General features: G+C 39.3%; 2 protein-coding genes across 3 annotated transcripts in view; one reads left to right on the forward strand and one right to left on the reverse strand.

Annotated features, from left to right (window-relative positions):
• The window catches only part of LOC124147945, a 67,957-nt gene that overhangs the window by 7,756 nt on the left and 32,348 nt on the right, over window positions 1-27,853 (forward strand). The window contains exon 1 of one of the 2 annotated variants that reach the window (XM_046518803.2): window positions 27,021-27,301. The exons of the other annotated variant lie outside the window; for it this stretch is intronic. The gene's annotated coding sequence lies outside the window, so the exon portion shown is untranslated. Of the gene's footprint in view, window positions 1-27,020; window positions 27,302-27,853 lie in introns of those variants that run through there. 2 annotated transcript variants of the gene reach the window in all.
• Window positions 50-27,046, reverse strand: LOC124147944. The gene is made up of 10 exons (XM_046518802.2): window positions 26,911-27,046; window positions 21,503-21,845; window positions 19,870-20,053; window positions 18,020-19,688; window positions 15,603-17,572; window positions 15,033-15,204; window positions 14,684-14,893; window positions 7,827-13,503; window positions 5,886-6,848; window positions 50-5,557 (listed from the first exon to the last, which is right to left on the reverse strand). The coding sequence occupies exons 1-10, from the start codon at window positions 26,913-26,915 to the stop codon at window positions 2,381-2,383; spliced, it is 14,370 nt and encodes a 4,789-aa protein (XP_046374758.2). The 5' UTR covers window positions 26,916-27,046; the 3' UTR covers window positions 50-2,380.

The following is a 27,853-nucleotide window of genomic DNA, read 5'->3' on the forward strand; positions in this document are numbered from 1 at the left end:
TCCAACAAGCATAGTCGCCTTTTACGACAAGTATAGGTTGCTGAAGACCTATTCTAACCCGAATCTCTATACAAACTATGCATTAAAAAATGAATAATTAAAATGGTTCTCAAAAAATGATAAAATACATATATTAAAAAAACACAATGCTGGACAAATATACAATACAGTCACAGGCTTAACTAAAATGTCCTAGTTTATGTTACAATGTACGTGCATTCATATGATGCATGACATACTGATATACCTAGCTTGTCCATATTTCTATATTTCAAGTGAAGCATTTGTCTATACTTTTGTATTTTGAATTACTGAAACTGTACATACACTTTAGAAATGTGTTAATTTGTCTTTTTTTGTTGGTTATTGTGAAGAATATCTAAACGTCATGTGATTTTACATGTCTTTGGAATAAATATGTCATCTATACCAGTAATACCTTGGTAATAAATCCTGAATATATAACGCACACTGATAAGTAGTTGTGATGAACACTAGTAGAAGTGAAATTTTTACAGTGTGGAAAGTAATTACACTGATATGTTTGTTTACTAATACTATAACATTAGTTAGGAACGATGTATTCGTTTCATTACCAAAGCAAAATTCAAAGTTACATTGTGTAATCTAGCCTTAGAAAAAAGCCATTACTTTTAAGTATCACATATTTACATTACATTATTTTTTAGGTAAAAAATATTTTTTTAGGTACAAAGTAAATACAAATTTTAAATCTAAATTCAAAGGACAATCGTCAGTAGCAGGCATATTTCTAATTCTACTAAATGCTACGACATGAAATGAAAACAAGGAACAAATTAAAATAATCCCAAGAACTGTCCATTTGATATATATACATATAATACAAACATATCTGAATATTGAGAAAAACAATGAAACAACCAGCATGCAAGAGATACAATCCGGTTGTCTCCCTTCGGTTATACTTGGACAAAAGAATAACTGTTATCCTTTTTGTAAATTGAGAACTCAAATATCTTTACTACTGCATATATATCTAAAACTCTCATCTGTACTCATAAAACACAATAATATTATTGCTGTACTTTAAACAACGAGGGAGAGGTCTGAAATATCAAATGGTGTACACTAGTGCATTATTTACCAAACAGCTAACATGTACTTGCTTAATACCTGCGGTAAGAAAAGACACTACTATACATTTTACCAATGTCACCTGGCAACCTCTAGAACATTGACGAATCATGGCAAATTGACGGCGTTCATTATTAATAAATATATATTCAAACCAGTGTTCACAAAACTCTCCCATATGTCAGATAACGGCATGGTCTCGAGATATTTTGCTTATATAATATATACATAAACACACTTATATACAAAAACAATGCTAGTTTTACCATGTGTATGGTTTTGCTCAAAACAGGATACAATCAATAATTTGAAATTTCTAAATCCTCATTTTATGCAACATTTGGTTGTCAGATGTCGATCAGCACAAACAAAACATGCAAAAAGACTCTATTGGCATCATTCTTCTTTGCTCTAACAATATTCCAACATACATAACAATAAATTATTTATAGCAATATATCTACAATAAAATGAAGTAATTTGACTAACTATAACAAAATAATTTGTGAAAACAGTTTATACAATTGGGCTGAGTTTGTTGTGAAACAAGTTACAAAGTCATATTACAAAAACAATACTGAAATATCAATAATATACATTTAACTAAAATGTCCTAAATAATGTAAACTATACATGCATTCATGTGGACAATGCTTTACTATACATCTATATATATAGTTTAGGTGATGACTGTATTTGATCACGTCCTCTTACAAATTCTTGTAGATGAACATCCCTAAACAGTCAAAATACCAGTTCTAGTCATGTCCACGTAACGTGGTGATATATGAGTACTGGAAGATATATTATACCAACTGTAATGATATCCAAAGGGAATCCCATAGAATTATAAGAATGAAAATGTGGCAAGAGTATTTGTCATATAATGAGTGAGTGAGTGCGTTTTTAACGCCACTTTGAACAGTATTCTAGTTATATCAGGGCGTGTCAGCTCAATGTGTCTATTGTGACGCATGTAGCGGACGTTTACCACTTTGGTGAAACTCATGAGCACGGGTATGGTGCTGACAAACCTGGAAACATATGAGGGGCAAACCGGGAATCGATCCCATGGTCATAGATTCTGACGTGCTCGAAGGGACGCATTTCTATACCGCGAATTGAGACGACTTGGCCAGTCTGGGCCGACTGTACCCTGTCATATAATGAGTGAGTGAGTGTGTGAGTTAAAATTTAACGTAACATTGGCAATATTTCAGTCAAATCGTACTGTCATGTAATGACATGTGAGATAGACATATGTCTACTTTGTAGAATGAGGGTCATAGACAACATGGAGGTACTCTCCAGGATAAGTTGTGGATGTTTCGCTGTGGAGTTCTAGAAGTGACTTGCACAGTTTACATCTAGCTCGAATGAACATGTGTGGTTTGGGCTGTGCCATTCGAAAGGAATATGCTCCTTTGAAATATGAGTCATTTGATGTTGCAACTGTGAGCCAACTTTTCCCTGTGTCCTTCTGCACTCTGAAGGTGGCCTTGTGTACGACCTCGAATTCGACCGTGGACATATCAATATATGTTACACAGTTCCCATTCCGTTTCTGGTCTTGTGACTTTGTATCATTTGAACCTACACCCAAGCAGATATTCTCATGTCTAGGCAACAGCAATAATGTGGGGTTTTCTCTTTCATTTAGGGATACCTGTTTGGATGATTTGCCTGTTTCTATTCGTATGGCATTAAATTCGCAGCCTTTTCCAACTTGTCTATACAAATCTCTTTCATTCAAACTTACAGATAACATGCAATTTGAACCAAGTTTCACCTCCTCAAATCCAGTCCAGTCACAATTAAGAGTCAGTGACTCTTTTGAAACATGCTCAGATGAGATAAGAACTTTTTCCATCTTTCCTTCATGAGACAGAGTCAGTTTTAGCAATTTATTCTTTGCTAGCCTCTTTAAAAGGGAGTCAGTAACAGTAGCTCCAAGAAAATCAGACACTCTCATCTTAAATTTTTTATATCCTTCAACTGTGAACTTTGCAAGCTGAGGATCATCCAGATTACAATTAGATGAGAGTAAGCCCTTGCCGAAAGTATTGTCCAGACCACGGATCATATCTGCTATGGGTGTAAATCTTCCTTTGTGAACAGCAAATATGGTTAAGACATCTTTGTCAAATTTGACAATTTTTGAATCTGAATCTTTTGTCTTTTCCACAACATGGATATCTGTCAGTGTCTTTGGAAACTTATGTTTGAATCCTTTCGATTTTGATGCATAGTAACTGAAGGCTGTGGTTATGTTGTTAAAAACTGTCTCAGCGTATGGAAGGAAGATATCATCTGGAGTTGGTTCCAAGAAAGAAAAAGTAACTGGGGGGTGTCGTGCAGACAAATCATCTATCATATTTAGAAGTTTTCTGCTTTTGTCTGACACAAACATGTGTCCAAGGGTAACGTTAAGAATGTTAGCGAATCTTGGAGACACATATGTTTTCTTTGGGTCACGTGTTGAGCCTTTTCTTTTAGGAAGAAGTTTGGGAAATACAAATCGGACGGCAAATGGTTCCTGCTCATTCTTTTGGACATTTTCTTCAGAAACTGCAAGAGCAGGGTCACAAAGCAAATACAGATCACTCTCTGAGAGAGGATATATACCGAAATGTTCATCATCACGTGCCATTCCTTGAGCAGTCCACGGGGTATGGTCATCCATCATGTTTGAACTGCCGATCCTCAATACTCCTTGGGTCGAAAGAAGATCATTTTTCTGATGTGTCATCAAGTCAACCACTGGAGTGAAGGTCTCAAGCGTAGTAGATACATCCATAGCAATCCGTTCTATAGAGGCAGGTTTGAATCCACATCTTCTTAGGTCATCTGTATCAATAACAATATTAATGCCGAGCTCTGAGCCTCTTTTCCAGCATTGATGAAGAGCTATGCCATGGTTGCAATCCACATCAAAATGAGGACGGCCTATACGTAAATGTGTAGTCCATGAATCAAAAGGGAGGAAGAGTGTTCCTTGTTCTTCCTCATGGATTTCCGATCTTGTTAATCCCCTTTGTATCTTTGATGGTATATTCTGGAGTAGCTTTAGAACTTCAAAAGGGTCTGTGATGTGATATAAGACACCGAGAAAGCTGATCAACTGAAGTCTTCCAATTGTTTTCATATCATTCATTTTGTCAAACGGCTGGTGGTACCATACACCACTGACTTTGGTTGTAGGTAATGATTTTGCATCACCCTTCAGCAACAGTTTGAAATCATATTCACATGACCCTTCACTTCTGACATTGACGAGGAATTTGTCATGGGATATACCATTGCCCAACTCAGCCATGGTGACCCAGCACCATAAACCTGGTTCAAGTTGTTTTGTCAGGGTCTTCAAATTTCCTGGCTTAACTTTAGGTTGTACTGGCCAGACGCCAGGACACATAGTCAAAGCCACTTCAATCCCTTCTACCAATTCTTGTTCAATCTTTTCAACTGGTGAACTGGTATAATATTCTGCAGCATAAAGTTGAAGTAACTCTAAAGGATCTCTCAACTGTCGACTTTCTTTTTGGGCTATCTCTTCAAGCCATTTACGTTTCTCTACAGGTATTAAAAACCTGAAGCCTGATTTTTCAGCCAGAAGTACCAGATCCTTCTTTGGTATCAGATCCTCTTCAGCTCCTCTTGTCAGTACATGCTGCACCTCCATTTCCTTCAGCTGTGCGTATATGTCGAGACCTGTGCTGGTCCAACCACCAGTGTGAGATCGTTGTGCATACACCGTCATTATTAAGACGTCTCCATCAATTTTAAGGCCAACTTCAGATGAAACTTGGGCATTTTTCAGGAGTATTTTTCTTGCCCTGAATTTGTACCTTAGAAGATGTTTTAGTCCTGCAGCCAGGCGTAGCATCTCTAACCGTATTCCATTCCGTCCAAGTATCGACAAAGACTGTGTGTCCCCAACATTGCCAAATGATTTCCAGTCAACAGATACTTCTAACGTTGGTTTCGTGTCCACAACATTCCTTTCAAGTTCCTTCACACCTCCAGTCATGTTGATACAAAATGAGTGACATGCTTTTAAGATGGTATACAAAGGAAAACTCTCTGCTACAAATCCTAAAACTCCATCCTTGAAATTAATGTACCATGGCATAGACTGATCAATCAAACAAAACATAGTTTTGTTTGTCCTGGTCAAATTGTCAGTGTGCTTGATGATAATTTCCCTCACAGGTGTAAATAAATCTTTGAGAGATTCCATGATGGTTTGGCCCTGAAGAGCAAAGATATCATCATTAAGGTCTGTGCATCTTCTGATAACATGCAGTAGTCCTCCAAGTTCATTGCTGGGATCTCGTCCTGTTAGCATATTGTAGACTGTGATATCATCGTCTGAATGTTTGGGATTGAAGGAGGACCAATCCACTTTAACCTTCACTGTATGCCCAACCAGTTCAGTCATCTGCCAAAAAAATACATATCCTGAAGAAATGATATGAACGATTATGCAATAGAAACGAAGCATTATTTCTATACTAGACATAGACATTGCTTACTGTATGAATACTCTGTGACATTGCTTACTGTATGAATAATCTGTGACATTGCTTATCATATGAATACTTTGGGACATTGCTTTTATGGCAAAGACAATGCTTATCGCTATAAATGTACATGTATATGGGAAATATTTGTGTCCTTTATAGCACATTACTATATCATGTTACAGTTTATCACGTTAGGCCCCTTTGATAAACTGCGCAGTTTATTATCAATGTATTTATACATACCAATTCCTCAGCTTTATCAATGATTTGAGTATCAACCATGTTCTTGAAGTAGATCTCCTCTGGTTGTCTAGAATTGACCATGGTCTCCACAACCCTAGATGGCATTTCAAAATAATTTAGTTCTCTGCCAGTTAATTCAGTGAATCCTGCAAATTGACCTCCTGTCTCAATTTGTTTTTCAATTTGCTGCTTCACTTCAATTATATGCAATTGAGACTTGATGTCAATCCCCCCACTAGTCAACCCTGACTGCGACTGGGATGGAAACAGAGTAAGTGTTATCTCCTCGCCATCCATCAAGAGAGCACCTTCCGATGCAGCTGGAGCATTTCTCAGGATTAGCTTCTTGGGTTTAGTTGTGTACCAGAGCAAGCGTTTCAATCCCACAATCAGTTGATATATCACCATTCTTAATCCATTTCGCCCAAACACCGACATGCTAGATGTGTCTCCAAGTGATGAAAATGACTTCCAGTCAACAGATACATCTACCCAGGATATCTGTGCTTCAGTTTCAACATCTTGTGAAAACTTGCAAACACCACCAGCTGAATGTACACATATGGTCTGATATGCCTTGAGCCGACTGTACATTGGGAAGTTCTGTACCACAAACTCAAACTTATCATTCTTATAATTGAAAACCCAAGGCATCGACTCTTCACAAGGAAAGAACATGATCTTTCTTGGCAATGGCATTGTAGTTGACATTGATACAACAATCGTTTGCAATGGAGTAAATAAATCTTGAATACATGCCACGGCAGTATCTCCATGCAAAGCTAATATATCTTCATAGAGTTCTTTGCATCTTCCTAGAATATCAACAAGGCCTCCAAGCTTGCTGTTGAGATCTCTCCCTGCCAGCAAACTGTAGCAAGCTGATCTTGTCTCAATATCAACTGTGTCAAAAGAAGCCCAGTCCACATCAATTTTCACTCTGTGTCCAACAATCTCATGCACCTAAAAGAAGTGACCATTTCAAATTAAAGAATGGATATGATCATAACCATTGACAAAAAGTTACAGTTAGTAATCTAATCTAATGATCTTATATCTCAACCCTGTCAAATCAGCGTAGGAACAGTGAAGAGTAAGGGAACCATATTAACAGGACAAAGGAGCAACATTGTAGTGACTGAGTGAGAGTTTACGGCGCTTTTAGCAATATTCCAGCAATATCACGGCAGGGGACACCAGAAATGGGCTTCACACATTGTACTCATGTCGGGAATCGAACCCGGGTCTTCGGCGTGACGAGCGAACGCTTTAACCACTAGGCTACCTGACCGCCCCAGCAACATTGTAACCTGAGATATATCCTAGAAAAGAATGTCAACTTGTTATCTCTTCCTTGTTTTACTCCAAATAATATCTATACAGGGTTTTGAACTGATATATAATGATGATATATACTGATTTGCTTCAGAAGTTACTATTTTTCAAATTGGAGGTTTACTATTATTCACCGCAGCACATAATTCATGTCTAAAGTTATAATGTATTGTTGTACAATGCTGACATCAATCTCGAGGGGTATATTGGGTGATGTAGCCTGTGTGAGAGCTTCATCACACCATCTGCCCAGAGAGATTGGCTGACAACGAATTTACCTCACCAACTATCATTCATACAGACCCGGAATAGATGTCCGAAGTTTCACTGAGTAAAACGCTTTGATTCAGCCATTGTGAGAGCTGGCAGACGACACATATGAAGAGTTACTTCCCTTTATTCAGTGCATTGGATAAAGATCTGTTCATTTCACGCAACGATACTTATGCAAGATATGCAAGTTAACTAAGGTGTGTTCCCATGGATTTCTCAGCGGGGTGTATAAACAAGCTACATGAGCAGGCTAGGAAAATAATAGTCCGCTCCTTAACCAACCAGAACCTAGTATTTACCGTAAGGTGAGATAAGAAGTAATGTTCAGCTTACCAATATTTCTGCTTCGGAAAGAATATCTTTTTCCACTAGAACCTTGAAATGAGCATCATTGTGAAGTTCATTTGGAACTCTTTCACTTGAGGCTATGGAAAGGATAGGTTCTCCGTCATCAGCCTGGTCAGTTCTGTCAAGTGCAACGTGATCTTTAAGTGTTCTGCCATCTAATTCCTTGAAGGGCGTTCCAGTACCAGTTGACAGGCAGATGATTTCTATCTTGTCCATCTCTTCCAGATTGTGTGCCTGGTTTAAAACTGATGTCAGTGTGGTAAGATAACTAGCTATTACAGTCATCAACCAGGAATCGGACACAGCAACTGGTTTGTTATTTCTAAAACTGTCCAAATCGACTTTCAATGGTTTTCCAATGATCGTTTCTGGCAGCATTGAATCCACAGTAGCAGATGATTCCACCTTCTTTTTCAGTTCTGGATTGTTGGTTTTCAGCATAAGAAAGCTTGCTTCACTCAGTCTTGCGTCAGCCATTGACTGAATCCATGTTTCATCTCCAGGGTGTGATATTCCCGTCTTCCAACATGCAACAATAGGGAGGCACACTTTTATATCAGAGAGATTTGCAAAGTGACTTTGATCTGTGTCAGTCAGTTGCATCAGGGACAGTATTTCCCCATATATGTCGTACATTTGGAGACTAACTGCAGTCTGCAATGGTGTAATTCCCTCGATCTCTTTGTTGATAACTTCTGGATATTTTTGTAGAATGAATTTTACAACATCCACAGAGTGAGTTACGATTGCTGAGTCCAAGACAGATGGAAGGTCAAGTGTCGCTTTAGTGTGTTCAAGAATTGCAATTGTTGTACTTTCCCATCCTTTTGTCAAACAAAGTGATATGTTTGACATTTGATCATTCCCCTTACTTTGCAGCAGGAACAGCCTTGCCAAATCAACATCATCTTTATATCCCATGCATGCCAGTGCACTTTTCACAATGCGAACGTCTTTTGAAATACCAGCATATTGTAGCAACGTTTCAAGGGTATGTGATTGGGCACTGTCTGGGGTTGAGACATACCCTGTAGTTGTTTTCCCTCTTTCCCAAATGTTCCTCTCGGGACCACTGGTCTTTTGCTGATGGAGGTATACTTCAGACCAGCCGAAACATCTGTCAAGGAGACAATCGAGACATGTGTAATCTGTTTTCTTATGGGAGCTGTGTTGAGAATTGGTAGGGAAACCTTGTTCAAAGAACAGTGACGTCATGTGCTGATGACCAAGGGCGATGCTATATTGACCAGCTTCCATACCAAATTTGTTTTTGAGATGAATAGTCTGTGGGTCAGATTTTTCTCTCAACATTTCCAGAACTACTTTGTCCCCTGTCAAAGCAGCCACATGAAATAGGGTTTCTCGTGTGCTCTTTGACACCCATTCCACTGTGTTTTGTCTTTCTATCAATAGTCTGACACATTCCTTGTGTTTGTTCTGCACTGCTAAAGCCAATGGGATATTCCCTCGAATCTCTGTCAGCAATATAGTCCTCAGCGTCTGCTGATCCTCTTCTATTCTTGTTAGCAGAGTATCAATTACCTTTAATGAGCCATATTTAGCTGCAACATGTATGAGGGGTGCCTCTGCATACGAATGTGTCATTGCAGTGAGAATATGTCCTTCTGCCGCAAAGATCATTGCCAGTGCAACTTCGTCATTCCTTTGCCTCAAAGCATACTCAATTGTCCATGCTTCCCTTTTGACAGATATTGTTGGGTACAACATGTCTGTAGACTGTATGGGAGGAAGGGATTCTGTGCCATTACTTGTCAAAAGGTATCGCAACCAGCCAAAGTGGAGGATTTCCTTGGTCCATTTAAATGTCGTTTTCAATTTGAATGTTTCAGATAGGTCCTTGATAAGAGCAACCTGGCCCATAGCTCTGGCATAGTCTATTGGATTTCTCTTCTCATTGTCTTCACGTTCTGCTAACTTGGTACTCTTTTCTAAAATCTTGGTAACGATGCTCTCTGTGCCCCATTTACAGGCATAATGCAAGATTGTTGCTCCCTGAGAATCAACTTCTGTCAGACTTACATCAGGTAATGTTTCAAGTATGTAAAGGCAAAATTCCACATGTCCTTTCTTTATGCCATTCATAAGTGCCCTTGGAACGCATTTAGTTAGTGTTGCTTTCTTCTCCCTTAAAGGCTCATCTCCAAATTCAAGGACAACCCTGAATGCAGATACCGATCCACTGAAACCTGTTAGCTCTAAAAGTGTTGATAGCATGTCATCACTCAACAATTGATTCCTCTGAAACAGTTCAAGTAATGTCTTCAAAACAGAAGTCATTCCTCTCCTGGCTGCTTTCACAGCTGCTGAATTTATGTCGATAGCATTTGATGTTCCTGTGTTTGTGGCGAATGTTAGCAGAGCTTCGGAAGTATTTGTATGACCTTGTGATGAAGTGACACAAAATACCTCATTCAACAGCTGACTGATATTACTTGGGCTGTTCTTCTCAAAAACTGTCAACATTATCCTAAGCAGGTCAATCTTTCCTTTAGAAGCAGCAAATGTAAACACATCAATCCATTGTTTGGTTAACATCTTTTCTGGGAACCGTTTAAGGCAACTCTCTGCAACAATCTTCAGAAATGAAACATGATTCATTCTCACAGACAATACCAGGGTGTTGTCATCAACATGTAGAGTACCAATCATGGCCAACACTGTCAAAGATTTGGATACTTCGTCTTTATGGCCCTGTAGAAGTATGATCAAGTCGGTTAATGTACAACCGTGGATGACTATCCTTGAGCAAACATCTGATTGTCTCTGAAATGTGTTCTTCAGTCTTCCTTTTAGATGGACAAAGATATCAGGGTTGCACAGTAAAGCTAATGCTATGAGCAAGACGTCTGGGATCTTGACATCATGAGACAGGGGCAATATGTCTAAAACCTCTTTGACAATTTCCTCAAGAGGACATTGCTTTCTAGATAGCAAGAACTTCATTTGTTCTCCTTTGAGGTGATGTGACTTTATATCGGTGTGCAGTGAAGAAATCTTTTCCTTTACATCTGCATCTTTCTCTACCTTCTTCCATTTTCTAAGCTTTTCTATCACACCATCAATGCCTGGGATCAAGGAGATAATTGCTTGACTTGCTTTCTCTACTATTGTGATTGGATCCTTAATTAGCTTTGAAGACGTTTGAATTTGTTTTACCATCTTAATGTCAAGATTTGAAACTGCTAAAGCAAATGGTGGTAAACCCTTTGTTGTTTTCATCATGCTAGAAAACATTGGCTGTGTCATCAAATCTTTCACCAAAGCTGTGTCACCAGCGATCACTGCTGCATGGAAGATATTTCCCTTAATATCACTTCCAACGTGTGACAAGTTCATAAGGTATTGAACTCTCTTTGACATTGCATCTTTAACAGTCACTGATGATGGATATTCCTTTGGTTGCGAGCTCATCTCCTCTTTAAATTGCTTTAAAATAGGTTTCAAAAACACTTCACTTTTGGACTGCAGTGCCAATGCAACCCTCCTAGAATTGTTGCATAATAATTCCGGAATCCTGGAAACGGTCTCTTTGGCACCTAGAACAGTTACTGGTGGTGAATCATCATTTGGTTGTGAGCTTACCTCTTCTTTAAGTCTCTCAAAACTTGGTGTCATGAACACCCCACTGTTGGACTGTAGTGCCAATCCAACCCTATCTGAGTTGTTGCATAACCCAGGAAACTGCTTTGGACGTGTCACCAATGAAGGTCCTTCTGTGGCTGCATAACATGTCTTCCTTATTTCAAAATCTGGAAATGCCTTTATCAAAGAAAGGGAAGCCCCATTCATCAGAAGCAATTCTGCAAGTTTCCAATGCTTGTGAGCTAATGCATACCACAGAGGACTGGAACCAGATGCATCTCGTATGTTGTGACTCTGAATTCCTCCCTTTTTCAGATGTTGCAAAATACAGTACATGGATTCAGCGTCACCAGTCTTTGCCAGGCAATGGAGAACACTTTCACCATGTTTGTCCTTCGACGGCTCAATTGCCAACTTCAGCAATTCAACGAAAGAGTCCGTTTTTGCTACAGATTTAGAAGTGTGTGCAATCAATTCCTTTACCATAGGCATGATAATGGCAACATCATTCAGTAAAGCATATGTGATAATTTGCTTCATCACTGGCAATTCCAGTGTATCTTCCGCAAACTGCAATGTTCCTGTTCTAAACACATGTTTCAGACATTCATATACATCACGCGGTTCCTTGTCATTATTTGGATGACAGATCAAATCAGCAGTTGTCCAACCCTCTATGATCGGCATGGATGTAAGATTTGGTTTCCTGTGGAATAATTTCATTCTTCTCTCTAATCGTTCAAATAGGCTAGGTTTGCTCAGCAATGCCAAAACTGTCAAGACAACATTTGGGATCTGTTCTTCCTTAGACAAGAAAAGAATATCCAAAACATAGTTTGCTAGCTCTTCGAGGGAACACTGCGATGAATAAGGAAAATGTCGCAGCTCTATTCCTTTGAAGTAATGTGATCTCAGAGAATCATATAACGAGCATACTCTTTTCTTCAACTCTTGCTCCTTCTCCAGCCGTTTTCTTCTCCACAGTTTTGCAATGACAGTGTCAATACCTGGCACCAAGGAAATAATTGCTTCACTTGCTCTTTCAGCAGCTGTAACTGGATCTGATATGAGTTCAGGGTATTTCAAACAAAGCTGAACCGCCTTGATGTGCTGATTACTAATTCCCAGTACCACTGGTGATACACAGTCAACTTGTTTCATCATAGTTGTAAACATGGGTTGTGCTATTATATCTGTCATCAAATGAATATCACCTACAATGACAGCTGTATGGAAGATTGTTCCTCCCCTTCTTGTTGTAAAACATGTTAAACCTATCAGGTATTTGACTCTCTTAAGCATGGCATGTTGTATTGGTTCCCCCTTTTCAACCAATTTTGGTGGTTCAATGTGAGAGCATGGTGATGCTGTTTTCCGCAAATCTAACAGTGACTCTGAATCCGGGAATGAAGTACCTTTAGACCCTAGTGCAATAGCAACATTTCTTGAATCACTTTGAAGGGCACAAAAAAACGTCTTTTCAGGCAATGATTGAAATGTCCTTTTTGTATCCAGATCAGGTACAACTGGAAAAATCGCACCATTTGGTTGATATGGAAATCTGCTGCGCGAACCCTTGTAAACATCCCAATTCCTATTGTATGGATATTCACGCCATGGTTCACAACCGCGCAAACCATGAAAAGCTCCATTCAAGAGCAACAGTTCTGCAAGCTTCCAATGTTTGTGTCTCAATGCATAATTAGGGGTGCTGATTGAGTCAAATTGATTAAGGTTTATGATTTCCAAGAGGTCAACACGTTCATCTTTCAAGTGTTGTAGCATCAGCTTGACATTACTAATGTCATTGTTTTTGCAGAGATGAGGAATGACATCTCTATACATGTCATTAAATTCGTCAGTTTTCCCAGGTTTTGAATGTACTTTACATAATACTTCCTTCACGATGTGTTCAACAACAGAAACGTTCCCTGATTTTATAGCTGAAATGATGCAATTTTTCATTGGCAAGTCATCCCATTTCACTTCATGAATGCTTTTAAGAGCCTTTAGAGCTAGGTCGGCAGTACCCAACGAGAGAATCTCCTGTAGCCCAATGCTGAAACAAATAAATATTACTTTGATATATCTATATACCAATAGTGTTTGCTGGTACAAAACCAGAAATCATTACACACCACCACAGTATCCATTTGGATACCATTAACGTCAGTATTCTCATACCAGATTAAAGTACCAAAACCCTAGCGAACATAACGAGGAACCTTAAGTCATTTCTACAAAAATGGCAATTCTAGTCTTTGAAACACATGACCTTTGTATTACAATTTTAAACTATATTTTAAATCCTATACCTCAAGCTGCCTCGTCAGATCACTTCCATTTGGGGACATACACGCCAAATGTAGTGTAACTCCCATGCCTCCAACTGGCTTACTAAGAACGTCTTTTGACTTGCGGTTAAGTGTAACAAACCATGTTGGGGCATGTGAGAGTAAATATATTCCTCCTGTATATTTGTTCTGAAGGAATCGATGTACAAGAAACATGGGAAACATATTCCATGGTCAGCAAAATATTATAATTAATAAATGCTACTGAGCTTGTGATGAAACTCGGGGACTACAACCCACCAGCAGAGACATCAACCTGGTTCAAGTAAATATAAAACGTCAATACCATAGAATAACCAGTTTGACAGAGATCTCTTATGAATATGGAAATATCAAAAACGATATTGCATATGCTACTCAGTGAATGCAGGCCACCGTGATCTACTACTCATATGAAATGATTGCCGCAACATCAGCCATAAAACCTATGCATAGTCATAAATCAGCCATTTTCATTCAAAATATAATGATATTTGTTATACGTTCCGTTTGTAGTAGCACTCAACACGTTTCGATTTTAGCAATATTTACAAATGTTACAGTGATTGAAATCTATGATGACTAAATACCAAGGAGCACACCAGAAACCTATGACTGTGGGTTCGAATCCCTGTTCGCCCCGATTATGTTTCTAGGTTTGTCAGCACCATACCCGTGCTCGTGGGTTTCACCGAAGTGGTAAACATCTGAGACCTGCATCACTTCGGGCTTTCCGCCCACATTAAGCTGACACAGCGCGATATAACTGGAATACTGTTAAAAGCGGCGTTAAACCTCACTCACTCCGTCACTCACACACTCACTCACATAACCAGGAAAGATACATAAAGTGGTACTCTATCAGTATTTCATAACCGATCATATATAGTTTATGTGACTTCTCACCATGCAGTTTTGACAGCATCAGAATATCGTACACCATACGGGTCCGCTTCAGATTCATCAAGGGAGCTGTCGGCATTGTCCTTAAAATCAGGCGGCTCTAAAACAGCTGTACCCTGGTCCAGGAAGTAGTCAACCAGTGTCCAGTTGTGATCCATTGCTGCCACTTGTAATGCTTCTTGATTTCTTGGAGGGATATCCTTTACACGTATGCTGAAAAATATATGTATATTTACATCAATAAACAAAACAATAGAACCAGTGAAATAAGACATGGATATGAAGAAAACTAGTTCATGAGACAATTAGTATCTTCATTCCCAAGTAACAATATTTTCCAATGTCAGTTTACCTCTCACAAATGTATTTGATAAGTCCAAGCTTCGTTTTTTCTTCTCCTGTATCTTCTCTGGATACGTATCCCACGTGTTTTCTAAGATGGTGGTTTTGTTTCCTTAAGTAGGTTGTCAATGGGTTGTAATCATCTTGGTCTATCCTGTGTAATTCTTGGTCATTCTCTATCCCTTAATGGATGAAAAGTGTAAGTTGGAATTAACCAAGATCACAATTGGAATATTTTTTTCTACGCAGGTATAGCAATGTGAAAATTAAACATGTATTGAATTCCAAAATGTTCACATGTTAACTGATAAAACAAACTTTTAAACAAGTAACAGTAAAATTGTTGTTGATTTACATGGCACTCTTGATATATGATGGCAGCCTGTGAATAATAGAGGCTGGAGTGATATTATGAATAAGGTCACTTGCTATTGGTATGATAACAGGCAATCGAAAACAGTCTGACCACCCGTCATATTAGGCGTTCTGTACAAGACTGTTAGAAACCTACTCTAAACTGGGATACACACAGGGGAGAAAATTACAGTATAATCGTAACATTTGAATACAATACACTTACCAAGACATGCACACAGAACTGTCATTGCTGTTGGCACTGCTCCATGTTTAGTTAAGAGATGTACCATCTTTTTGTCATTTTTCCATGCAGCAAGATCAACAGCCTTCGCCATGTCCGTATGAGATAACTCAGTGTCACAATTTGCTTTTACTATATGTTCTACGAGTTCATGCTCTCCAAACCAGACAGCCAGATGCAGAACTGAAATATGGATATGGCGTCGATGAAGACGTTGGAGTATGCCTATCAGCCTTTCTTCCAATGATGCATCTTTGGCATTCCTTTTTTGAAACAATCCAAGTGTCCGCAGTTGGATAAGTTCTTTCAGCACTGATGCATTCACGTCTAATTTATTCCCAACAGTCCTCATCTGTTCAATAGATAATGTTCCGAATTCGGAAGCATCTGGCATTTTCTCATCACTTAGAAATGATGGAAATCTTTGTTTTTTTCGCTGATCAAACAGCAACATATTTGAAGGTTTTCGTCGCCACCACAACATGCGAACCAACTGTTCAAGAAACAACTTTGTTGTGTCACCTGGGCTGGCATCATCACTTGTAACACTGTTGACATCAGACGAGGATGGCGAAGGAGCAGAGGATGATGAACCAGCAGAACTGTCTCGTCCATATGGACTCAACATCCTTCTAACCAGTTGTTCTTTCGCATCCTGATCTGCTGATGTTATAGCTTTCATACAGGCATTGGTGAGCATGCTCAAGATCTCTATGGGGCTTGTGGACATGCAATCGAAAATATGCTTCAGGATGAGATACCCTTCTCCAAATCTGTTGAATAAGTACTCACGGCATCTCATTTTGTTCTCATTGAACCCAAGCAGACATTTCATTAGTGTTGATCCTGATCGTTTCAGTAATATTGCAATAACGTTCCACATCCTTTTCACTTGGGCAGCTCTGAAGAATTCACATGCAGGATGTTTAAATGACGTCTTCTTTACCCTCATTTCCACAGGGTATGATCCATTGTGCAGGATGAAACAAACAATTGCTTCCTTTTCTTCAGGTTTAAGATGTTGCTGCCATTTCTGTATGAAGAGAACCAAAGGAAGGTGATCATGAATCTGAAGTATTTCAAGCATTACAGGTCTTAAACTGCCCAATAATTTGGCTGTCATTAACTTTGTTCCCTTCAAAATTCCGGGTGCAGTTTCGTTGATGGTTTTAAACAGTCCAAAGGATGGCTTTTCTGAAACGCAAGCTGCTCCTAAGATTCCATTTGGTAAAATGCTGATAAAGGTCAACTGTGTATCCGGAATGCCAAACCTCTTCTGTTCCTCGTTGTACATCAGCAACAGTTTCTGTAACAGTGGAACATTTCCAGATTTTGCAGCAAGATGGATTGCAAAGGATCCCATTGTACTTGTCCATTGACTCTTCAATAGTAGATCAACTACTTTCTCATTACCAATAATGATCGCTCTTTCCAGAGCAGTGCAATACCTCCTCAAAGATGAGGGGATATCAGAATTTTTTACAGGTGATAACCTGGTTTTGGATCCGAATCTATATCCACATTGGGGTGGAATATAATTTGGATTTGCTCCTAGTTTCAAAAGATAGTCAACCATAACATACTGTCTTCTTTGTTCTTCAGCATCTGGTTTGGTCCTTAATGATGTTAAAAGGCATTGTTTCTGTTTACGTGGCTGTTTGGGCTCACGCCACACCTCAGTGGGCTTCATTTCCAGAGCTGCCAAGAGATACTTGTCAAGATATTGAAGTTCATCTAGAATACTAGACATCAAAACATCAGCACACCTGAGTCTCCATAGCCTGACTGCACAGAATCTTGCCTTCACACCGTCTTCACCATCCAGTAGGTTTGGCATTTCTGTCACCAGTTTCTTCAAAGTTTCTGGTTTGTTCATTATGATTAATGTTTCAAGTGGGGACAGGCAAGTATTTGGAGGCAAAGTTTGTAACATGACCTCACAGAAGTGACCGCTGGAAAAAAATAAAGTTTAACATTATTTTGAGATGATGTTAATTAGATAATGGGAGTGACAACATACTTTCCATAATTCTAATCCATTGTACAATTCCGACTGTATATGTACAATACGTCAACATAATGCTAATGCTTGTCAAAGCAAGAAAATAACCAGTCTAGGTTATCCACCGAAACAGATTTTATTTGTCGTAAATAGCTGTGAATATTATATGAATTGACAACTGAAAATCAGGTAGCACCCCAATCCACACCATTTGCATTTAAAAAGCAAGTATTTTCTCCTGCCATGCGGCAGCAGCGGCGATCAAGTGATCGATGAACATAAGCATGTGTTTGTGAATCACTATCAAATAGTGATGATGCCAGGTGCTACAAGGTGTTTGTGAAAACAATTAAGTAGTATTCATGGCAGAATCAGTGTGAATCACAAAGACACTTACCCGCTGTCTGCAAACGTTGCCTCACAAAAACGACATTTCCAATGTCCATTGTCCATTGCTTCGAAATATGTCTTGTCATATGATGTAGCCCATGACACCTTGCCATGCGGTCTCGAGGGAAAGCCATCCTTAGCTTTGTATGGGTCTGTGGGTGATTTTGGAAGTTTTTTCATTTTCCTCAAAAGTACATCAATCAGCCCGAAATTCATATATCCAACATAATGCAGTATGTTCTTCCCATACGCGTCCATGGCATAAGGATCCAAGTGCTCCAGATGATGATTTATCATATAATCCAGGACCTTTCTACCTTTCTTATAATGTGCAGCAAGCAACAAAGGAGTCCGACCCATGGAGTCTCTCACTGATGCAAAACTCAGATCCTGTTGGGAAAGCATGAACTTCACAAATTCCAGATTGCCTTCCATACAGGCATAGTGAAGAGGGGTTGAATTTCTCCAGTCTACAACATTCAAGGTTTTTGTCTCATTAACAAGTAGCTTAAATGCGTTTAGGCACTGTTTATTTTTCTTGTCCCTTTTCACATCGCTCCCTCGAACATTCCAGCCCTGAACAGCATCATGCAAGGGTGTCCTCATCATACTATCAGTAGAATCAGGAGGGCATCTTTTCAGCAAATACACAAGTAGGTCTGTTAGACCCAGATAGGCAGCTTGGCCAACAAATTGAGAAAGTTGTTCAGGATTTGTCTTGAAACACTTGAGGAGAGATTGTCCGCATTTCAGGTTCTTCTGTGCTTGAGTCAACAGTGTCTTGAATGTTTCTTGATCAAGATCCATATCCACGTCCATATCTGCAATCTGTCCAATTAATTCAAAGTTTCTGTTGTTAAGTGCCAATCGTACTCCTTTAGAAACATCCTGTGTATTCATGTCCTTGTTAATGAGAAGTTTCACAAACTCCAACTTGTTGTGTTGACAAGCATAGTGGAAAGGCAGATGGCCATCAGGATCTCTGTCCAGAACACTATGACCACCATTTAAAAGATTCTGGATGATTTTGAGGTTGCCAAATTCTGCAGCAAGATGTAGAGGTGGTCGCAGGAATGTGGGTTCAACCGTTGGCACCACCTCACAGAACCTGAGAGCATGTTTGAGCTCTTTGTACTGAAGTGCACAACATGTAAAATGGAGCACCAGTTTCTGATCAATGATATCTGGATCAAGTTGCTTCATTAGGTAGACAGTGTCTTCCTTCTTCAGGCTTAGGATCATGTAGTAACAGCTCATCCCATTCACGTCAGGGGAATCCAGGTCAGGTTGGAATGACAGCAGATATGCAGCTACTTTCAGATGTTCCCTGTTGGACTTGATTCCATGTTGATAGAGGGCACAGTGCAGTGGTGTCCGACCATTAATGTCTTTCTCATACATCAGTTTGTATTTGTCCAGGCGCATGCAGAGAAACTGGCACATGTTCAGGTGTCCCCCTTGTGCTGCATAGTGAAGAGGTGTAGCCAGCCGCTGATCTTTAAGCTGTTCTTCCCGCACATTTCTCCCTTTATTTTGCAGCAAACACTCTATCTTTTCTTTATAGATACCATAATCAATCTGGCTTGTTTCGGGTTTAGTTTTATGATCCTTTGATTTTTCTTCAACCTCCAACTTTGCGATTGCAGCATATTGGCTCAGTTCCTCGACCACGGAATCTGAAATAACGTTTCATTTGGTCATCATTGCAATTCGTAGACTGAAAACACATTCGACGAACTGAAACTATCTTGGTAGCTGAGATCAATTTTGAGTGTTAAGCAGAGGAATATGTGAATATTGTTACCAGGTCGTCTCTAATTGTCCATATGACACTAGGTGCGTTTCTTCTCAACTTACCATTGCTGTCAGGTCGAGCTGACGTGATATCTGTTGGTATGAAGGAGAAGCCGAACATACTTCGTGCATCCAACTTCTGTTGGAGGGCATCAAGATTCCAGTGACTCACTCCACTTGCATCAAACAGGAACAGCAGTCCTATACATGTCACCAGGTAACGCCGTCCGTCCTTTTCAAAGGGTAGCTGTTAGTTCAAAAGAGTGTCATTTGTACAACGTTTGATCATATGAACAAACAGTCAGCAAACTAGAAAAGTGTTAGTGAAAGTTAATGATCCTTTCGCTTAATGACCCCCAAACTCTGCTGAGGGAAAACGCATGTCCATTGCAGGACAACTTTGAAACAGAAAGTCCCATGACTGTAGTTAAATTAATACGGAAGTTGCATTACCTTTTGTTTAATTACTGCACCTTTGCTGTGAGTAAATACATTTTAACGAAGAACAGAATGTTCGATGCTTCAACTACATTAAAATGAAAGTAACATGCATTTCTGATTTAATTACTTCCCCTCCGCTTTGAGGAATCACATATTAATTAATTTGGGCTTTACAACAGCAAGTAACATGACTCTAGCTCCATTAACAAGAGAGTTATATGCACTTCAGGTTTAATTACTTCACTCACAGTAAAAAAAGGAAAGTACATTTTTTTATGAAGTACAGGTTTCAAAGAGCCATGCCTCTGGCTACTTTAATAAGAATTTATATGCTCTTTCTGGTGAATTACCTTAACACTTTTCAATCACATGCTTGAATGTTTCTAGCTGAAAATATGGGTGTTAGCTGACATACAAACACGGGAAGTTCACAGAGGAGCAGAAGTACCTGACGAATGACAAGTCCCGTGATCTGTACCTGCAATTAAGGTCACGCCTATCCTGATCACTTCAATGCCCCACCCTTAGGGTTTCATACAATAACAGTTCACACTTCTTGGATTATCATGAACATAAAACCTTTTTGTGTGTATGACCAATAGGGTGAATTTTACCTTTGAAGTCAGTTGCAAGTATTTCAACAACTTACCAAAGGGCTATCAAACTTATTCACTAAATATGATGTATCAAGGTGGAATCCAATTTTAAAACGAAAATAGTGGTCTAAAACTTATTCATTATGAATATATGACAACTTCTTTTATTCATACTGACGACGTTTCAGTGCGAATCAGGTGAATACTGCTTTACCTTATGACCTCATGAATCACCTTATGATAAAAAGTGTCTTTGATTCATGTGATTCTGTGTGTGTGTGTGTGTGTGTGTGTGTGTGTGTGTGTGTGTGTGTGTGTGTGTGTGTGTGTGTGTGCGTGCGTGCGTGAAAGAGTGAAAATTGTTTTTCTAACAATTATTCTGACACATGAAAACCTGAAAATGGTATTTATCTCCTATGTAGGATCCGAAATTATATCTGATAAACAAAATCAATTGCATGCCATTGATATTTAACAAGGACAATCATGTGTATTCTGTAAAGCAATTGAATATAGTGCCAAATATTTTCGAATAATATTCCAGACTTTTGTGGACACTTGCAAATGTCCACAACTTATACCCTACTTCACTAGAATAAAAGTGCACGGAAGGGGTAGATTAAATCCTAAGATTGATTATTGCAATTTTCTTAACTTACGTCTTTGTAAGATACATCAGATGGATACTGGAAATTGTTCTTTGTGGGTTTCCCCAGTCCAGCTTTTGGAAGGACGTCACTTAAACTTAAAGCCTTTTCATTTGAAGTGAGAATCTCTCTGTTCTTGCAAAGAAAGACGAAGCCATTTTCAAACACTTGGTTAAATTCCTGCTGGATCTTCTTCCTGACATCAAGAACCGATGATTTTGAATACAGCCTGTAGGACTTGACCAGCAGACATGGGTTGTTGGAGCTCACAGCCTGGACCTTCACCAGAATGTCTCCCCCTCTCTCCCTTGGCACTGAGGGCGGGGAGGAGAACACAAAGGGAGCATCAGTGTCCCTAGAAATATAAAGAAAAAAATCAGCGTCTCAAGAGAACATGTTTACTTGTAAGGAATATGTTGGGTTTCTGCATGTCTTCAGCATTGAAATCAGATATTAGCTTAGGTCTAGAGGATGCATGTAAGTATGTGGCAGGCGTTTGGTAAATCGAGCAATAATATGTTAATTGGACAATGTTGAAGAAAACCATTGTTTGCAGTGTATATGGTAAGATTAATAAATATTTGGTGCAAATTATTATCAATGCCTCCGGAGAAAACAGAGTTTGTGTCTAACGTAACCGTTCACTGTGCCAAGAAGAATTGTTATGCCCATTGTACCATGGGCCACTGGCCTCCAAGTACCGAATTAAAGTTTCGTGTGTCATGTCCCAAGTCTCATGTCTCCTGGCATGATACAATAGTATTTGGCAGGCAGGAGCTCACTAATGTGTTCCTTTCACACCGTAAAATCGCACCCTTGTAGAATTGCATGGGTGCATATTTTGTCTCTTCTCATGATCGCAATAATGCATAAGACAACGGTCATTAGTGAAGCCATCCGGCTTACTGCCTACCATTTATACCTGGTGTGACCCTCCACAAAAAAGTTACGCCATGTCTGGAGATAGTCAAGGTGGTAATGCAAACAAGATAAGATCAAAGAATATTTACTTGTACACTTTACCTAACTGTGAAAGGTGAGGGGTTCGACATCGTAATCACTAAGTCATCCTGCGACGACAGCATACCTTGCCATACTGTTTGCATGTCTCTTAGTGTAGGTATTTAGTATACATAAAGTTAAAATATTTGTCAATATGTCTGTATAAAATTCAGAAAGGATTTCTTAACGATGTAATAAAAAGTATACATAATCCTCGGGGTCGGTTTGAAGCAGACCACCACAGCGACACACATTCCGCGTTCATCTGTGATAGCTGTACGTTACATTGATTGCTCAACACATTATCTGTTTTCACATCTAACTCGAATCGAAATAGGTCAGATCGTGTTTTATTACCGATAAGTTATGAAGGAACGAGTGTTACAACTTTCCCATATTAGCACATGTCCACTTTGAGATTCTAAAAGCTGATTGGTCAGTGGAGTGAGTATGGTTTTACGCCTCTTTTAGCAATATTCCAGCAATACCACGACAGCGGGACGTCAGAAATGGGCTTCACACATTTCGGAAGTCGAACCTGGGTCATCAGAGTGATGAACTAATGTTTTAACTACTGGACTACTATATCGTCAATATAAAAAACAAAGACGTCGGTTGTCAAGGTAGCGCAGATATATTTGAAATAAATAGAGATATATTTTCTCGTTATTGGCACTAGCGTGTATTAAGGTTTCAGTTTAAAACATATTTCTATAGCCAGGACCAGTAAAGTGGAAAATAAGAGAATGATATGACTCATAAACTACTATTCTTGGCAAGCACAGTATCAAATTCAATTTCAATGTACATTAACTGTACCCCCAACAAACACGACTTTTTAATTTACTCACTGAACCTACAATGACAACGAATACAATCATTCAACGCCCCATGGTTGGAATACAATGTACTGGTATATCTTTGTGTGTATAACTGCCACCCAGGGTCTTCTCTTAGCCTGGCTAGAATGTTATAATCATACCTTGCATAGATGTATGTGTGAACACAAATTGTTTTATTTATTCAAAGTACTATATGATATATGACTCATAGTTTGTAGGGGCGGTCGGGTAGCCTCGTTGTTAAAGCGTTCGCTCGTCACGCCGAAGACCCGGGTTCGATGGGTACAATGTGTGAAGCCCATGCCTGGTGTTCCCCGCCGTGATGTTGCTGGAATATTGCTAAAAGCGGCTTTAGATCAAACTCACTCACTCATAATTTGTATTGTGTGATTTATACTATACGGTTTTATTTATTTATAATACATATTTTCAAATGTTAAGCAGTCAAATATATTTTCAAATTTCGATATGGAAAGTGTTGTTTCATAGGTAATATGTTAACCAGTCTGCCACCGGTGGTGCAGCAAGGTTACAATTAAATGTTGAAGAAAACTAAATGCGGGAAACTATCGGCTGGAACGAAAGAAACTGTCTACATGTATATTTATGAACAATACACTTTAACATTTTCTTCGGAACAGATACTATTTTGTTAGTGAGTTAAATGGGAAAGGTGTCAGTAACAGTCCTATTTATCTACTTATACAAGATAGCTTCGCGATAAAACGCAAAGAACAATGAAGAACGAAGCGTGGTTTAATTTACGATAAAACATTGTTCTATCACGGCGTCATTTCTGGAGATTCGAATTTGCGGTCGCAACTAGATGACGATGGGGTTTAACGTCGCGTCCAAGATTATTGCACTTATATAGCGACGTGCATGTACGTGTGTGTGTTTGTGTGGCTGCTTGTACTAGTCCGGACTGATGCCGATTTATAGTGCTAGCCCACTGAGATACCATGCCGCAGTTTAACATGAAAACCCCATTAAGACACAGTGTACTGACTCCGAGCCGACCAGTCCTTGTTTTAGCCCCTTAATGCCGAGCGCCAGACAGGGTAACAACAAGTACCATCTTTTAACGTCTTTTGGTATGACGCGGCCGGGGGTCAAACCCCGGACCTTCCGCTCTCCGGGCGGACGCTCTACCACTAGACCACGGAGGCGGTCGAAAAGGAACAGGTAATCAACGTGAAAATTGTGAGAGTATGTTCGTAAATTGGCCTTGTCCGACATCGCAGAGGTCGGATTCCATTCAGGGAGTCATCATTACTTAAATACGGGTAAATATTTTAAAAGCGTATACTTTTTACTAACATCATTAAATAGGATGTATGTAATGTTAATATCTCAAATACGATTAAAACGATTTGCGGTCGTTGTTTATCGTAAGATAAAACACTGCAGGAAAAATAAACCCCTATTGGTTTATTCTCCCTGCAGTGTTGTATTATACGATAAACAACTCCCACTCGTCGTTTATTTCTTAAGTACAGCGTATGTATAATTAAGGAACGAACGAACGAACGAAATGCAAAGTGTAACATTTATATCCAACAACAATTGAACCGCATAGTTGTAAAATAATTTATCTGAAGGTCAAGGTTTCTTTTCTTTTAATAAGGGGTCATGGGTGCCCAGGGTGTGTGGAGTTGCGTCCCTTGGATGACGGGTTCGAATCCCACATTATCATTAGCTCCGTTAATGATACTTGATTTGTCAGCTTTTTATCCGTACTCCATTTTCATTCACTCACTCACTCATTCACTCACTCATTAGGGGTAGACACCGGGTCATTTATGGCATTTGGATTTCTGTTTCAAGTGGTTCCTATTTCTCATTTAAAGCCTTCATTCTACCAAATGAGCCAAGAAAAACCCTACATCGTTCTTTTCAACTATTGGGATACGCTGACATTTGACGAGACACATGAAGATCCGGTTTTCAGGCTCGCTGACTTGGTTGATGCATGTCATCGTATCCCAATTGCGTGATCGATGCTCATGGTGTCAATCACTGAATAGTCAGGTCTAGGCTCCATTAGTTATATACCACCGTCACATATTCGGAATAACGCTCAGTAAGACGTTAAGTAACAAAAAAAATAGACGACAAGATATTATATTTATTCTGTTTCTTAAAAGAATTTACCGAGATGCAAAGTAAATTCTATCAGGTATTGTCATTTTCGGCTTTATTTTCGTAGTTTGTTTAGGAAGGGCTTCCCAACAGTCTCCTTACGTCTCTGAATAGTAATGATTTATCAGCTAAAAAGGATATATTTGAGGGTTTTTTGCATCTGTCAGAAATGTTGAACAGACTTTCCCTAGGAAAGATGTTTAAATGTTGTGAATATATTTCTTTGTTCCGAAATTTGCATTATGAAGCGCCTTGTTTTTGGCGATGCTTATATAAGGTGTATCACGTTCTGTCTTAGGGGTGAGGGGTGATTCTGTGTAGGGGATACTTGCAGTGAGTGCAGCCATTTGACACATGCTTGAATATCGGCCCCTTTCACACATGTTAGCATTCTGCCGTGTTGTTGTTAAAGCGTTCAATGCTAGGAGGCAGTAATTTGAACACCCATTTCATAACGATTGCTAAAGTTTTCAAAATTATGAAATGTGTTAGGTTTAGTCAGCCCAGAAGGGTACTTAACATGCCTCGCCCTTATACAGTACGGCTATAACGAACACGCTTATAACGAACGGTCGGATGTAACGAACTTACTTTTTTGTCCCTAAAATTTGCTGTAGTTATGCTGTATATATGCTTATAACGAACTACGGTTATAACGAACTAAAATTAGTGGTCCCTTTGAGTTCGTTATAACCGTAGTTTACTGTACTTTGATCCAGTCTCGTTACTTTACACCCCTTACAATACGCATAGAGTAGATGACTACGGCGGAAAACATCATGCACTCACTCCATTTACCTGATGACATGGGTCGATATTTTGTCCCGATTAACATTTTGGAAGAGGGACAGTAGGTTGTTGGGAACGTTTATCACGCAGTGACAGGTGACAGGTGACATTACCAACAGCCCAATAAAAGTGTCTGTACATAGGGTGTCTCATAACAACTGTCAATGTGAAACACCACGGCACCATATTCCAGTATGTGGTCTCGGTATGTGGTCTCTGTCATAGATATTTTTTTTTTTGTTTAACGCCGCACTCAGCAATGTTTGAGCTATATGACAGCTGTCTGTAAATAATCGATTCTGAGCCAGACGATCCAGTGATTGAGCATCAATCGGCGCAATTGGGATACGTTTACATTCATAAACCAAGTCAGCTAGCCTGACCACCCGATCCCGTTAGTCGCCTCTTACTACAAGCGTGGATTATTGAAGACCAATTCTTACCCGGATCTTCACGGGTCTCTGTCATAGGTGTGATTCTATATAAAAACATAATTATGGACACATCATCCTAAAGTAGGAACTTGTGTTTTTTCTTAAACCCCAAACATTCCAAAACATAAATCTACACAACAATATATGCGTATGCATAAGAAAATAGCTGATGATCAGATCTAACAATGATTATTTAGATGAAAAAACTCACCCCATATTTGACTACCCGTCCATCAGCACCATTGCAAAAAACAAATGTCTATATAACCCGCAGTGAGTTAGTCTTCTTGGGTACAGTCAGTCCTGACCGAGCACCCGGGGTAGACTGGCTGGTCGCTCTCGCACCCGGCGTAATCACTGCCAGTAAACAAGCTGACGCCACATTGCCCGTATGTTATCAACGGTCCCATCTGAATGGTTCCCCGCGGGGCAAAACGTCTATCGCAACTGACTTGTAACACTTGAACTTAAATAGTTCAATACCGCATAGACTGGTCTGGTGTGGGTAATATTGTAAATATCAGGGAGTGCATGTGTTGTAGAAAGGCGGAGACGGTGTCATGTCGGTGGTTAGATTCCACGTTTAAACAAGGCATTTTGAGGTAGGTACAGTTTACTTATATGGTTGATCTATACTCTATTTACAGCGTTTGTAATCTGTCATACACACACATGCATGTATTGGCCGAGTCGCGTATTGTACAGGTCACAGTGACGGACAATTAAATTCGCATCTGAAATTATATTTATGTCAGTTGAAAAGAAACATTAATTTAACATGATGCGTTTTTAAAGTCTAGATTACAACATTTGCTGCAACGGATTATACAAATGCATTTTCGTAAGAGTGAGTGAGTGAGTTGTGTTTAACGCCGCTTTTAAAAATATTCCAGTTATATCGCGGTGTGTCAGCTCAATGTGGGAGGAAAGCCCGAAGTGATGCCCCCCCCCCCCCCCCCCCCCCCCCCGCCCCCCCCGCCTTTTCGTAAGAAACCATCATTTAACATTCAGAGTCACAGTATATTGTCTTAGTTGCTGATTCGAAACAAACAATCCTTTTCTCAAAATGGAGACGAACAAGTTCTGTTTTTCAAAACCATGTCTTTTTTGGGACATACAGCTTGTCGAGCGAAAGGAAATATTTATTTTGTAAA

Source organism: Haliotis rufescens, unplaced genomic scaffold (genome assembly GCF_023055435.1).
Source record: "Haliotis rufescens isolate VD_foot unplaced genomic scaffold, xgHalRufe1.0.p SCAF_2, whole genome shotgun sequence".
Taxonomy (NCBI): Eukaryota; Metazoa; Mollusca; class Gastropoda; order Lepetellida; family Haliotidae; genus Haliotis; species Haliotis rufescens.